General features: G+C 40.3%; 5 protein-coding genes across 5 annotated transcripts; 4 read left to right on the forward strand and 1 right to left on the reverse strand.

Moving 5' to 3' along the window:
* Positions 1 to 732: 732 nt before the first annotated feature.
* Positions 733 to 1,881, forward strand: ATC70_008908 (uncharacterized protein; the record flags this gene model as incomplete). Its single annotated transcript, XM_064828150.1, has 1 exon — positions 733 to 1,881. The coding sequence occupies one exon, from the start codon at positions 733 to 735 to the stop codon at positions 1,879 to 1,881; it is 1,149 nt and encodes a 382-aa protein (XP_064685352.1).
* A 361-nt stretch (positions 1,882 to 2,242) lies between these two features.
* On the reverse strand, positions 2,243 to 4,783 carry ATC70_008909 (AA_permease domain-containing protein; the record flags this gene model as incomplete). Its single annotated transcript, XM_064828151.1, has 4 exons — positions 2,243 to 3,387; positions 3,442 to 3,645; positions 3,707 to 4,708; positions 4,765 to 4,783. 4 exons carry the CDS (start codon positions 4,781 to 4,783, stop codon positions 2,243 to 2,245), a joined length of 2,370 nt encoding a protein of 789 aa, XP_064685353.1.
* A 1,510-nt stretch (positions 4,784 to 6,293) lies between these two features.
* On the forward strand, positions 6,294 to 7,388 carry ATC70_008910 (uncharacterized protein; the record flags this gene model as incomplete). Its single annotated transcript, XM_064828152.1, has 2 exons — positions 6,294 to 6,391; positions 6,485 to 7,388. 2 exons carry the CDS (start codon positions 6,294 to 6,296, stop codon positions 7,386 to 7,388), a joined length of 1,002 nt encoding a protein of 333 aa, XP_064685354.1.
* Positions 7,389 to 8,814: 1,426 nt separating this feature from the next.
* NBP35 (cytosolic Fe-S cluster assembly factor nbp35) lies at positions 8,815 to 9,012 on the forward strand (the record flags this gene model as incomplete). Its single annotated transcript, XM_064828153.1, has 1 exon — positions 8,815 to 9,012. The coding sequence occupies one exon, from the start codon at positions 8,815 to 8,817 to the stop codon at positions 9,010 to 9,012; it is 198 nt and encodes a 65-aa protein (XP_064685355.1).
* A 1,652-nt stretch (positions 9,013 to 10,664) lies between these two features.
* ATC70_008912 (uncharacterized protein) lies at positions 10,665 to 12,473 on the forward strand (the record flags this gene model as incomplete). Its single annotated transcript, XM_064828154.1, has 2 exons — positions 10,665 to 11,275; positions 11,333 to 12,473. The coding sequence occupies 2 exons, from the start codon at positions 10,665 to 10,667 to the stop codon at positions 12,471 to 12,473; spliced, it is 1,752 nt and encodes a 583-aa protein (XP_064685356.1).
* Between the last annotated feature and the right edge of the window lie 1,907 nt (positions 12,474 to 14,380).

Genomic DNA, 14,380 nt, shown 5'->3' on the forward strand with positions numbered 1-14,380 from the left:
CGCATCGAGAGAAACATTTTGACTTGATATATGCCATAGTAAAAGTCTTTGTTTTTAGGGTGGAAAATGCGATCGTTTGGTTATTGGTGAAAACCTTGCGGGGTACCTCATGGTTTGGAGTCGATTTTTGGCCATGTTTTTTTGGTCCCAAAAAAGTTGAGCAAAGGTGTCAGCAAGTACATGCTAGTCAAAAGCAATTGTATGATGCTATTCTGGAGGTCTAAAACGACTTATGGAGTGAAAATTTACAGCTGGAATATAATAAAATATGTCATTCTATGCATAATTCTGAGCAGTAAGAGATTTTGCAAATATACCATCTGCCCAGATATGAGTTGATTTCGTTGAAGCAGATATGAAGCGCCGTAGAAGAGTCAAATTTACAGCTACAAATCGTTTGTAACGGGCCTTTCAATTGAATTTCAAACGCTATACGTTAAAAAGTGAAGTTCTGATATAATGTAGATATTCGTCGCTCCATAACTAATGTATTTGCGTTCCTCTACTAACATAGAGCAAAGGACAGTTTAATTGCATCACATACATTGATTGATCTGTGTTTGCATGTGTATTGATATACTGTAGTGCGATGGGAATGATGTCAATCAATGTTCCGTCATGCATCACCATGTTGTGAGCAGACTTTAATTCAAGTAAATCACTTTCTGAGCCACCTCTTTTAACTGTGCATTTCTTTTCTTCATCTCCATAATCCTTCCATCACATACGCACATGGGAACGACAATCAACGATTTACCGCTAGAAATAATCGAGATTATATGTCTTCATCTGTGGTCAATGGACCTTGCTCAGGTCTCACTTGTTTGTCATAAATGGCATCAAGCTGTTGGCATTAAACCATTCAAAAAAGTTGGGCTTACTACTGAAAGAAACCTTGATCGATTTATCGATATCTTGGAGGACAGTCCATTTCCCTACGGTGCCTTGGTTGAACGCATTCATTTCGACATATTTCAGGTATTCTTTACTAGAACTTTTGCAGTCAATGTGAAAAAGCTGCTTTATTTCTGTCCCAACGTGCAATTTATCACTAGCAACAAAGTCATCAGCACTGCAGTATTACAAGAACTCTTGTCATTACCAAAAGACACCGAATTGAACCGCTTAAAGACAATCCCAATCGTCAGTTACAGCCTTTGTTATAATTTGTGTGCAAGAAGGTTCAGTCAATCCTTGATAGAACTCGATTTGCAAAATTTTGCGTCAGATAAGCAGCTTGTGTTAAACCATGGATTCCCCAACTTGAAGAGATTGACATTACGTTCAGCTGATAAACCATTTGATCTGATTGATTCCGTGCTGACGAAAAGTGACCATCTCGAATACCTGAACTTTGATTTAGCCAGCTCACGATTCAGCATACCTTCATCAGCAATTGACAAGTGCTATCCCTCTTTGCTAGAGTTGACAATGTTATTCAAGGAGGAATACAGCTTTGATTATAGAGCCTTAAACACATTTTTTTTTAGATTCATCAAATTGGAAAAGCTGACAATGAGCATTTTTGATGCGATCAATGACAACCAACCTTTGGATCAGCTGTACGCATTTAGAGATTTCATAACTTGGGTCAACACAGTGCATGACAGCAAAATATGCATCAAAAACGTCAAACCTGAAAATTTGTTGACATATCTCAAGTACATTTACAATACAATTCCACCTCACAAGGAAAGCTGGAAGACAAAGATTGTATTCCTTCGCTCTTTGTATTACAGGGGCTCCATTATAACGTACTCCACGCATACAGGTTACAGAGAAAGAACCTTTGCTATCACTCTTGACAATTACTTTGCGAGAAACTTTGTGTGCAATTATTTGAACAAGCTCCAGATGCCATTTACAGTGTACATTCAGTGAAAAAACACATTCGTGAAGATTAGCATTGTATACTAGCGAATAAACATCCAACGTTGACACCATTTTCTGTTCTTGGTTGTGAAATGATAAACGTATAATAGATCTATCAGATCTCTTCATTAATGGCATGAATTTCCCCATATTAAATCGTACCTTTCTTTCCTGTCCTATCAACCAACACTTCAACTGATATAAAATAGTAACCTTGGCCTTCAATAAAAACCTATTTGGATAATCATCAGATGTAATAATGTTCTTTTATTTATGTATTGATGTTGTAAAGTGGGGAGTGATTGAAGATGAGAAAGAAAAAGAAATTATATGATACAGATTGAAAGTTATGAGTATATAAATCATGAAATTATCCACTACAGCTGACACAAGCTTCAGGGTTTTCAAGAGAGCAAGCAATAGCGGCCAAATCCTCAGCAGTCTTTTCAATTTCCTCTTCAATTTCCTCCTTGGCTTCTTCACCCATGGTCAATCTCATGGCCTCAAGAGGACTTGTCTTGAGATACTGCATACCAGTCTTTAATCCCTTCTTCCAACAGTAAAAGTGCATAGATGAGAGACGGCTGTAGTTGGGATCAGCAGAGAACAGGTTGAGTGATTGTGATTGATCCACAAAAGCAGCACGGTCAGCAGCCATGTCAATGATGACACGTTGAGAGATTTCCCAAACAGTCTTGTAGAGCTTCTTGAGATCATCAGAAATCAAGGGAAGCTTTTGAACACTGCCGTTGGATTGAGTCAACATATCCTTGACTTGAGGGCCCCACATACCACGGTCAATCAAGTCCTTGAGCAAATGAGGATTGACAGCATGGCACTCACCACTGGCAGCGCGATGGGTAAAGATCATACTTTGATAGGGTTCAATACCGTCATTGTTGCCGAGGAACTGGCTGGTGGTAGTAGTAGGCATAGGAGCAACGAGAACAGAGTTACGGACACCATAAGCCTTGATGCTGGCGCGAAGAGTAGCCCAATCGAGACGCTCAGAACCTTCCACATTCCACAGGTCGTGTTGTAGGATACCTTGACTGATAGGAGAGCCTTCATAAGAGGGATAAGCGCCATTCTTTTGAGCCAATTCGTTGGAAGCTTCGAGAGCAGCAAAGTAGATGGATTCAAAAATGTCCTTGTTCAATTGGCGTGCATCAGGAGAATCGAAGGGATAGTGCATCATCAAAAAGACATCAGCCAAACCTTGAACGCCCAAACCGAGAGCTCTGTGCTTGAGAGCACTGCTCTTGGCCTCTTCCAAAACGTACTTGTTGACGTCAATCATCTTGTCTAAATTTTGGACGACAACCTTGACAATATCGTGAAGTGTATCAAAGTTAAACGTACGGGTATGAGCATCAACGCACTTGGGGAGAGCGATGGAGGCAATGTTGGTGGAAGAAACCTCATCAGCGTCAGAGTATTGCATGATATCAGCATGAAGATTAGAACCAGAGATGACACCAAGATTCTTTTGGTTGTTCTTTTCATTGGCAGCATCTACATACGTCCATGAATATACGAGCCCCCTGAATTCGCTGTAACCTGACTTACCCTTATAGCACATGAAAGGCATACCACTTTCAATTTGAGCATCCAAGATGGAGAACCACAGCTTTTGAGCAGAGACGGTCTTTCTAGCCTTTCCAGCCTTTTCGTAGCCAAGATAGAGTTCTTCAAATTCCTTACCATAAGTGGTATCAAGACGAGGACACTCGTTAGGACACATCAAGGACCAATCCCCATTCTCCTCAACGCCTGTAACATGACATTGCTATCAATATCCATACGCACACAACAACCCAAAAAAACTACTTACGCTTCATGAAAATGTCAGGGATCCAGAGACCAAGAAGGAGATGACGGGCACGGAGATTCTCTTCACCAGAGTTCTTTGAGAGATCAATGAACTCAAAGATGTCGGCATGCCAGGGTTCGAGATAGACAGCGTAAGTGCCCTTTACCTTTCTAGCGCCAGGAGTAATGAAGCGAGCAGCATCATTGAATACACGCAACATGGGAATAATACCGTTAGATGTACCATTGGTACCTGCAATGTAGGAACCAGAGGCACGGATCTTTTGGAAACTCATACCAACGGAGCCTGAAGCCTTGGAGATACGAGCACAAGTGGCTACAGTGTCATAGATACCTTCAATACTGTCCTCCTTCATTTGAACTTGGAAAAAGCTAGAGAGCTGACCATTGAGAGTACCAGCATTTAAAAGAGTAGTGCCAGCATGAGTGTAGAGCTTGCGAGAGGTATAGTCATAGGCCTTGAAAGCAGATTCGAAATCTTCGCCGTGGATAGCAAGGGCAACACGCATCATCATATGTTGGGGACGTTCGACCACCTTTTCACCAATCTTCATGAGATAGTTTTGCTCGAGTGTCTTGAAGCCAAAGTAGTTGAAGTCGAAATCACGTTGATAGTCAAGCGCAGCATTAATCTTGTCAGCATTCTTCAATACCATGTCCAAGAACTCCTTGGAGATCAATGGATTGGGCACGCCAGTCTTGGGATGCTTGTTGTTGTACAATTCTTGCATAACATCCGAGAATTTATCATGGGTTTCCTTTTGCAAGTTGGAAACAGAGATACGAGCAGCCAAAACAGCATAATCAGGATGAATGCCTGTCATATCGACAGCAATCTCGGCGGCCAAATTGTCCAATTGCACAGTAGTGATACCAGGATACATGTCAGAAACTACCTTTTGTGAAATCTTGGGAGGATCTACAAAGTTCTCATCGAGACCTTCGCACAAAATGTTGATACGAGAACTAATTTTATCGAAAAAGACCTTTTCTTGGGTGCCGTCTTTTTGTACATGATGAATGCCATGTTACACGCATTGATGCTTGCAACTACATTACCTCTCTTTATGACATACATGGTGGTTGGTGAGTATTCTGTGGAATGAACCGAGATGGAGAAAAAAGAAAGACGAAAAAAAGAAATGGAACGCCCTGTTTGCTTATAAATAAATATTCGCGTCTTTAATCACGTAGTTTTTTCTCAAGTTTGGATGCGGCATGCCGAGAAACACGACGAGCAAAATGTAACGTCCTCGACACTCAATATAACGCGATTTTGGTGTGTCTGTGGGTTACTTTGTAAGAGCGACATTTGGATCTGGGTTCATGACACAACGCTAACACTGACAGCCTGATGCTAATTAGAGTTTCCTATGTAGTACTCAACGGGATGCCTAAAATGCAGGTTCAGGGCATATGCGTACGATATTTGCAGGCACTTCTTGTCATTACTTACTGCAAAGATGGTAAATCCAACGGTGGACTGTTGTCATTTGGGTGAATCAAAACGGAGATGCGCTCGTTCCTCTGTTCCAAAAAGCAAAGGATGGTATAAAAGCGTTCATTTTGACATGCGTCAACCAAAGGCCGCACTACCTCGAGCTATAGTGCTTAGCATGAGGAAGCAACTGATATCACTGACGCATTTCTCGATGCGAACGGCATTCTTTTGGTGACAAAAGATCCGAATTAGCGCAATCTCAATTGAATCGCAATCTCATTAACAATACAACGTACGTTATTGTCTCAAAGTATATAGGAGCATCTAACCGCTCATCAGTGTTGAATTTGAAATGGTTGTCATGGCAACTATGTGGCAAATTTCTAGTAAAAAAATCAAGAGAGCAATGTGAAATTATAAAAGAAAAAGTTATTTAAATGCTTTGTTCTCGATCAACCCTGCGAATACGATAGCAGTTTGAATTTCTATACAACTGATCGATGATGGAAATTCTACACTTACATGAAACCGATGATTTAGATCGCATTAGCACTTGTGTATGTATGCTCGATGTCACTCTCACTTTAAAGTTTGAAGGCTGTTGGCGCTGAGGAGACGACAACTAACTGAGTTTCTCTGTGGCGACTAGTGGATTCATTGATTTATTTGACACATTTCCAATCACTTGCAATGAGTTTCATTCAAATCATGGAAGAAAAACGTTCTTCATTCACAAGATACAAGCAGTAAAGAGGTAACATTTTGTAGAAATGTGTATGTACAGCAACATGTACAATGACATGTACAAAAGGCATTTAGGTTTAGAAAATTGAATCTTATCGTTTTGACTAACCAATGGCATGAATACTGATTGTTCTGTCGTGTTTCTCATCATGACATAAACGCTACATGTATTGAAATCAAGGGTTTCTATCATATTCCATTGATTGGATAGACCAGACTCTTATAATGCCCCGAGACTTTCAGTCTCATGCAACGTTATATAACCATCAGATCAAGGCCAACTTCTCTTTTTTTTTTGTTTGTTTATTCTACAATCTAACAAATAAGCAATATGTGTTTCCCTACGTTTACAGCATTGGGCTCCTTATTTCTACTCTTTAGTTTTATACTAGAGCTGTTCATCATGATAGGTCAGCTGTCAAACAGACAGTTCTTGAATAAGCTCTACTATGCATCTGCTTGGAATCCTCAGCAGAATCTAGCTTACAATTTTGGTTTATGGTAAGTTGACCTGTCAAGAGCCATGACACGCTTTATTTATTTATTTATTTGTTTGTTTGTTTGTTTGTTAACCTGTCAATCACAAAAAAAAAGGAATTACTGTACTGGTGGTAGCGGTGGTGGTGTTGCAAGTTGTGCCCATCCTACTCCAGCTTACAATTGGGCAAAGACTCCAAACATTGTTGGCCTTGTGCCCCACTTGGCCAGCAGTTGGATGGTTAAAGGTCTCTTTTTAGGTTTGTTCATTTTGGTCTTTATTGCTCTCGGATTCAGTTTCATCTTCTGGCTGATGAGTCTTCCCATCTGCTGCTTGAAGAGACGTGGATGGGGTTATTCGATGTCTACGCTAGTATTCATCAACTTTATGATCATGTTGGTTGCTTTGATCTTGGCTCTTATTTTGGTATTGGCTGGTATACAGCAGATTACGAGTGCGGATAATACTTGGCATGCTCATGCTGGTAATTCACTTTGGCTGACCATTGGTGCAACTTTGTCATTGCTTGCTTCTTTCCTCTGCTACTCTGGCGGTGCCTGCTTTGGCCGCAGGAATCGCACTGCCTATGACGATAATTACAATGGCGGTTCTACTAGTCGTCGTGGATGTTGCGGTATCGGACGCAGGAGAAACAAGGCTCAAGTTGATCCCAACTACAAGGACAACACTGGCTATGACAACAATGTGATTCCTGGTACCAATCAACCCTTATATGCTGCTTCTCCTGTATTCCAACATACGCCACAACGCGCTCAAGACCCCAATATGCTGCAACAACCTTACATGGTGTCTCCCTCTATGGGTCAGCAGCAATTATCTCCCGGTATTTCACATGCTATGCAAAGTGGACAAAATTATGATCATAATGCAAGCAACAACATGGGTGGTGCTACCACCACCGCTACTGGCGCTGCTGATTCAAATGATCCCAATTCAGTTTCTGTTCCTATGCATGGCTATCAAACACCTGTACTTCAGCCTGCAAACACACCTCAGTAAACTGTTGTTTGCTCTAATACTTTAGCAACCAAATAATTATATTTTACTACTTATTAAACAAACTAATAATTGATGTATTTGATATGTGATTTCTTCATGAGAGGTTTTCTTCTTTCGATTTTTTTTTTCAAGTTTTGCCGATGTATTCGATTCACTGATTCATGCTGTTCGCGTTGTTTGATTGATCATGTTTTAGAAGATCTTGACAGCATGCGTTTCAAAGGTTAATGCTGTCATAGTGCTTGAATGGCATTGGCAGATTTCCAATCGAAATTGTCAGATAAATGTCTACGGAAAACTACTTTAATGCAGAGGGAATCTAGCTGAGGCAGTATGAGGTATTCAAGCAGTGCGTGTTGTTTGATTGCACGAGGATTGATAAGAGTTAGTTGCAATCGAAATTTTTCTTTCAAGGAACACCAGATTCTCAAAGTGTGGGGGTTTCTGCTCGTGGGTGAATGTTCAAACACCTAAGTTTCATAATGTCTTTCCAAGACGTGCAACATGAGATTAAAACCCTGCTAACTATACCAGACAAACTAGAGGCTGCAAGTGCATGGTGTAGCCTCGTTGCGACAGCCATTGATTCTAGTTCTACTTGTCGCTCTAGATACTATAAAAGAGCTCCGAATCTCTGTTCTTGAATGTCCCAGCATACTTTCTATGAGGTGATTTCATGGTGAATCAAAGAGTGCTAGTATCATCACTCTCTCTCTCTCTCTCTCTCAGGCAACAATGTCTGACTTGAGTATCAAAACACGAAAAGTCTCCTATTAGCAAGTATAGACTCTGTAGTTGTTTGACAGTCGTCGCACATCTGGAAATGGTCTATAAATGGAGATATCAACGCTTGACATTTGTCAAGCATTGCTGTGATTTTGCATAAACATGGAGCATGGGATGTCTCCTTTGGTTCGATGTAAGTTACTGTATAAGATGTGAATCTTTGTTTCGTAACCAACTTCAAGGCATCTCTAAGCTTGTATCCATGTGAACATACATTAATTTGCAGGAAGAACAACTAGCGCAGCGCTCTTTCACATTAGAGTCAATCTATTTTGTATTTGGATTAACGGTTTTTAGCAATATAAAAAGCATCTATGGGAATTCGAACATTTCCTGTCGTACCCTAGGAAGAACTGCTCTCATTCCCGGCGAAATGTTTCATTTGGCGCATCAATAAGCACTCTGCAGTATCGAGATAATGTGTGCAATTACAAAAACAAATAAAAGAAATGTCATGCTTGCGTTATTTGCCACTTGCTGGACCAGACTCCCACGCGTTAAACGCACCGATGAGAGTAATTTGACGATATATGAAACCAAACAGATCGCATAAATAAACGATGCTTTAGTATAAAAAGATGACATTTATCTACGTCTGTCCTTTATCTACTACTCATTACTTACACTACACATACACAATATGAACTCTCAAGGTGCCAAACTCGAAGAACTCGTCGAAAAGACTCATCAAGCCAGCTCTGATGAAGAACGCAAGCAGGTCGCTCAGCAAGCCAGCAAGATCCACGAAAAGGTCACTGGCCATGCCATGTCTATTGATGAGCATGGCTACATCGAGACCAACACTGACGAAGCCAAGAAATGTCCTAAACTTCATTAATCACCCTTACTCTCAATTTCAGTTGTAAATAAATATTTATTCTATACATCCAATTGCGCATGAAGCCTCTGTCTCTGAAGCTTTTCAAATGTGTGTTGGCTTCGTATAAATGAGTTTGTCAAGTACTGGTTGTGAGAATTTAATCGAGGGTTGGAAGATCCAGAGATTTGAATTGTGTGTTATACATGCCCATTCAAAGGTTCTTGCTACATGAAATTACTAAGGTTACTCTGTAAAATACGATTCTGTCTTGTTTTCAAGGCCTTCGTTCTTTCTGAATACACAATCGTTCATTGCTGCACACTGCATCTCCTAGAAGAGTGTGTATTCAAACAAAGGTTGTTTGTATTGAAACAATGCTGTTGTCAGTCGCTCTACCCAAAAGCTTAAAAGCTACTTGGGCTAATTTGTCAAGGAGCACGAGATACTAATGAAACTAGGTATACTTTCTCTTTTCTGCTGTTTCACCCTTCATCTAGAGTGTGTAACAATCGAAATTATCCTTCTCGAACCGAAGATGCAACCTGTTCCGTTTATATGAGACACATTTAAAGTATCCATATAGCTATACTAGCAAATATATATATAGACACTAGAAAACTTTCTGTAATTTGATAATGATGTTTCAGTTGAAGCACTTTAGCAAGCAATTAACGCTAATGATCTCCGCAATTTTTAGACGTTTAAACTGATCCGTGGTGGTGTATATTCGAAACAAGGAAAGGTCCAAGAGGAAAAATGGAATCGATTACATTTCTGCTCTTAATTTCACGAGAAATATAGCTTTTTGGAACATGTAAGGCATTTATTATAGAGGGTCATGCGTAGAAAACCGTTCGGCGACGAGCAGCACGAATCAATCCACTGCCCAAAGGCTTCAGGGTTGGAATGAGCAATGTAGATAGTTTTCCCTTCTGTCTGGATGGCTTCCTAAATCCCTTGGCCTCAAAAGGAAATTGTGTAGTCAATGAACAAAGACACATGCAACATGAGAAATTAAGCTCGTTTTTTAGCTTTATTGATCATCTCAGAGTCAAAGGCGAGGGATTGACAAACGATGCATCGTATTTCATTGCTTGATGTCATGTACCCAAATAAATTTTTGCAGCGGGGCAAAGTATATTTGCCCAATGAACATCAGGGCAATGATATCATCTTTCCATTTTGTTACAATGGCAATGTTACAATGGAGAGATCTGAAGTAGAAAAATCGAAACTGACGTACGGTACACAGACCTTTTCATCGAGGCATCGAGTTGTGGCGATCATTGATGTATCTAGTGCAACAGACACTGGCAACATGTGGGATATATATTCCCCAATTGAAGTGGGCAAATGTATCGAATGTCTCCTTTTATCTTGCCTCGTGAATTGACATTGGAGGCCATTCCGGGAGAAGACAAGACATTTTTGCCAGATTTCCTTCATGTGTAACATGACGTATAAGATGCCATGAAAACCAGAGGGTTTCAGTCTGTATGCCTATAGAATTACCATGTCTAGATAAATTAGGATTCTCCGCCTAAATCTTAAAAGGAAGCCTTATTCGGAAAAAATTGAATAACCGGGTTGGATACATATATAATGCATCGCTCACCTTTCCAAGATTTTGCAAATCAACACTCTTTTTTCCCTCAATTCTCTATTTAAACATGTCAAACGAAAATATTAGAGGTACAGCCGATCTCTCAAAGGTTCGCAGTAAATCATATGATCTTCCAAGAAACAGACCTACCGGCGGATCTCGTCAAGCTAGTCATGCCCATTTTGCTGATATCGTCGAAGATGAAGGTGCTCCCACTTCCCGTCCCAATTCTGAGGCCATTAACGCCAACGCAATGCCGAATCACATCCGTCGTCCTCATTTCGATGAGTCCAGTCGAATGAATTCCTCAGGTAACATGCGTCCTACACCAAGACCCAAGATTTCAAGCAGAACAACATCATTCGCCTCCGTTGCTGCCAAACGAAGATCGATGGCAAGAACAATTTCATCTCTTTCCTTGTATAGTAATTTCGCTGGTGAGCATCTAGATGATAGCTATCAGGGATCTAGATCACATCGCAATAGCATGGTAGACCCGGAAAAAAGACAAAGCTACATTTCACAAAAGTCGTCAATTCGCAAGCATGAGGAGTCTACTGTGGGTGAGGAAATGGTGGAAAACATTGAAGAGGCTGTGCCCAAGGCCTCTGTTGGAAAGGCCATGTTTATGTTTCTCAAGGCATTCATTGGCTCTGGTGTGCTATTTTTGCCCAAAGCGTAAGTAGTCTATATACATTACACAATGTGGCATTCAACTCATACAACGTTTTCTAGTTTTCAAAATGGTGGTTTAGCGTTATCCATTGTGTTGATGGTGGTTATTGCCGCAATTTGTTTGTTTGCCTTTTTGAGATTAGTGAATACACAAAAGGTAATTGGTGGATCGTATGGTGATATGGGTGGTTTGCTGTATGGTCAATACCTTCGCTTTCTGGTCTTGTTCTTTATCGTGATTTCTCAAATTGGCTTTGTCTGCTCTTATTTCATCTTTGTGTCTGGTAATCTTCTCAACGCTGTCAATGTGCTTTCAAATTGCACTGCCGGAATTGAACAAAAATACTATATTTGGATGCCCCTCATTATTTTGATTCCACTTGCTCTGGTCAGACATATTGCAAAGCTGTCTTTTACTGCTATTATTGCAGATATCTTTATCCTGTTTGGCTTGGTCTGTATCATTTACTTTACTGCTGACCAATTAGCTGTCCATGGTGTCGGTCCCAATATTGCTGCTGTGAATCCTGCCAACTTTGCTCTCATGATTGGCACTGCTACGTTCTCATTTGAAGGTATTGGCCTTATTATCCCTATCGTAGAATCCATGGAGCGCCCTGAAAGATTCCCCTTTGTGCTTACATTGGGCATGATTATTGTTTGCGTTATTTACATTTTGATCGGTACTATTTCATACTTGGCCTACGGCGATACCATTCAAGCTGCTGTCATTTACAATTTCCCTCCTGATAACAAACTTACCATCGCCGTTGAGTTGCTGTATTCCTTGGCTATCTGCTTAACTGCTCCCTTAATGCTCTTCCCTGCTTTAAAGATTATCGAAAATGGTCTCTTCCGCAAATTCAGATCTGGTAGGGATAGTCTTGGTGTCAAGTGGTCCAAGAATGTCTATAGAACGATTCTTTGTGTGCTTTGTGCTGCTATTTCTTTTGGTATTGGTGGTGATAACCTCGATAAATTTGTATCATTGGTTGGCTCTGTCGCATGTGTGCCCTTGTGCTTCATTTTCCCTGGTATGTTCCACTGGAAGGTTTGCAAAAAAAACATTGACAAGGTCTGGAATGGCCTCTTGATGATCTTTGGTTTGGGTATCATGATCTATACTTTGTATGTTTCAATTAACTCCTGGATTCACCCCACCGCTGCTGGCGAAGCATTGGCTCCTTACTGTCCTGCTTAAACAACTTTTTCTCTATAAATATATATGCTTATGTTCTGCTTGTTCGTCTGTAGAGCAAGTGAACATGTCTTTTTGTAAATATACCAACAATTATATGTGATACTTGATATGCTATAATAAATCTCTACTCAACACTCTACAAATACACACCAAAATTGCCTTTTTGTTTTTGTTCTACCATCACATGAAAACCTCAAGAATTCCCTGGCACCGCGGACCTGATGCTTCTACAATACGCCTCCCCTGGATTATCAACTGGAACCAATTCATGTGATGGTGATAGCATACTGGCATAGCTCCCTCTTGCAGATAAATATGCAAATTACAGCGAATTCTGGATGTAGTTGTGCCGTGATTTCTCATGCTAGAAGCCGTTTTAGACTTCCAGAACAGCATCGTATGATTGCTTTCGACTAGCACGTACTTACTGACACCTTTGCTCAACTTTTTTTGGACCAAAAAAAATATCGACCGAAATCGACCAAAAGCATGAAGGGTACCTCATGCTTTTCATCGAAAATTAAACGATCGCATTTTTCACCTTGAGAATGAAGACTTTTATTATGGCATACGAGCCTTTCAGCACTTCGAGTGGTTTCCTGACCTACGCTTCGCTTCGGTGGAAACCAACCTACGTTCAAACGGCTCGCGCTGCCGCGGGCCTTTGGCTAATATCCCAATATTAATATAGCTAACATGTTAGAAGAAGAACCCTGATTGTTGATTGATATATAATCACTAATCATATGAGTGTTTATGCTTTGGATGGTTCTCACCGAAGCGTAGCGAAGGTAGAAAACCAACCTGCACAGCGACAGCTCGAGCTACCGGTTACCCCTGTGTATCTTATCATAATACTACTACGTTCAAGCTTACCCTCTACTTACACATGAAAACCCTTTATAATATCTGTGGATCTGACTCTTATCTGATGCTCTACATCCATATACACGTAGCTACTTCATATACGGGCAAGTAGCATACTGGTATTTCCACTTTTTAGTCCTTAGTGTCCATAATACAGCAAAATTTGAACGCATTTGAGCTGCGTTTTCTCGCGTCCAAGGCCGTTTTAGATTGTCATAATAGGACCAAACACTTGCTCTCATCTGGCAGTTACTTTCTGACACCTTTGCTCAACTTTTTGGGGACCAAAAAAAATATGGCCAAAAATCGACCAAAAAGCATGAGGTACCCCTCATGGTTTTCATCGAAAATCAAACGATCGCGTTTTTCACCTTGAAAATGGAGACTTTTACTATGGTATATCTTGAATCAAAACGTTTCTATCAATCCAAAGCAACCACTGAAATCATCTTTGTGGGACTTTGATATGTAAAATTTCGACATTTTGGCCAGAAACCTCTTTTCATATGTTTACAAATCATTCAATAAGTGAATTCAAAACATCTATATAACTTGGTACCATTGGAAGCGCCTTGAAAAGTACTCCAGGAAAGCTTAAGGAAGCATGGGGTGATTATCATAATTCACTTAGTCGAATCTGCAAAAATAGCTCGATCGAGTCCAGAATCATTAAAATTTGTCCAATCTGGAACAGACTATGATTCTGGGGTTGAATTAATTTTGGCTGGTGGGGCCAGCTGGAAAACTCATGCCCTTTTCATAAGGCAATACAATAGTAAATGCCCTTGAAGCGTATAGAAAGTAGGTGAAAGGTCATAGCACTATCGTTTATGATGATATTTTATTGCCTTCTATATCGTTCATAATGATATTTTATTGCATTCTATATTTAATAACGTTAGTCTGGACATTGACAATGCATGGGTTGCATAAAATGTCTGCAGTAAGTAATGAAATCTCTGAGGCTCCGAGCCGTCGTTCAAATAAAACGTTGGTAGCATTGAGCAGAGGAAAGAGGGTAGAAATAACAGTGGTTTTTG

This window comes from Mucor velutinosus (genome assembly GCF_035048745.1).
Source record: "Mucor velutinosus strain NIH1002 chromosome Unknown tig00001563, whole genome shotgun sequence".
Lineage (NCBI taxonomy): Eukaryota > Fungi > Mucoromycota > Mucoromycetes > Mucorales > Mucoraceae > Mucor > Mucor velutinosus.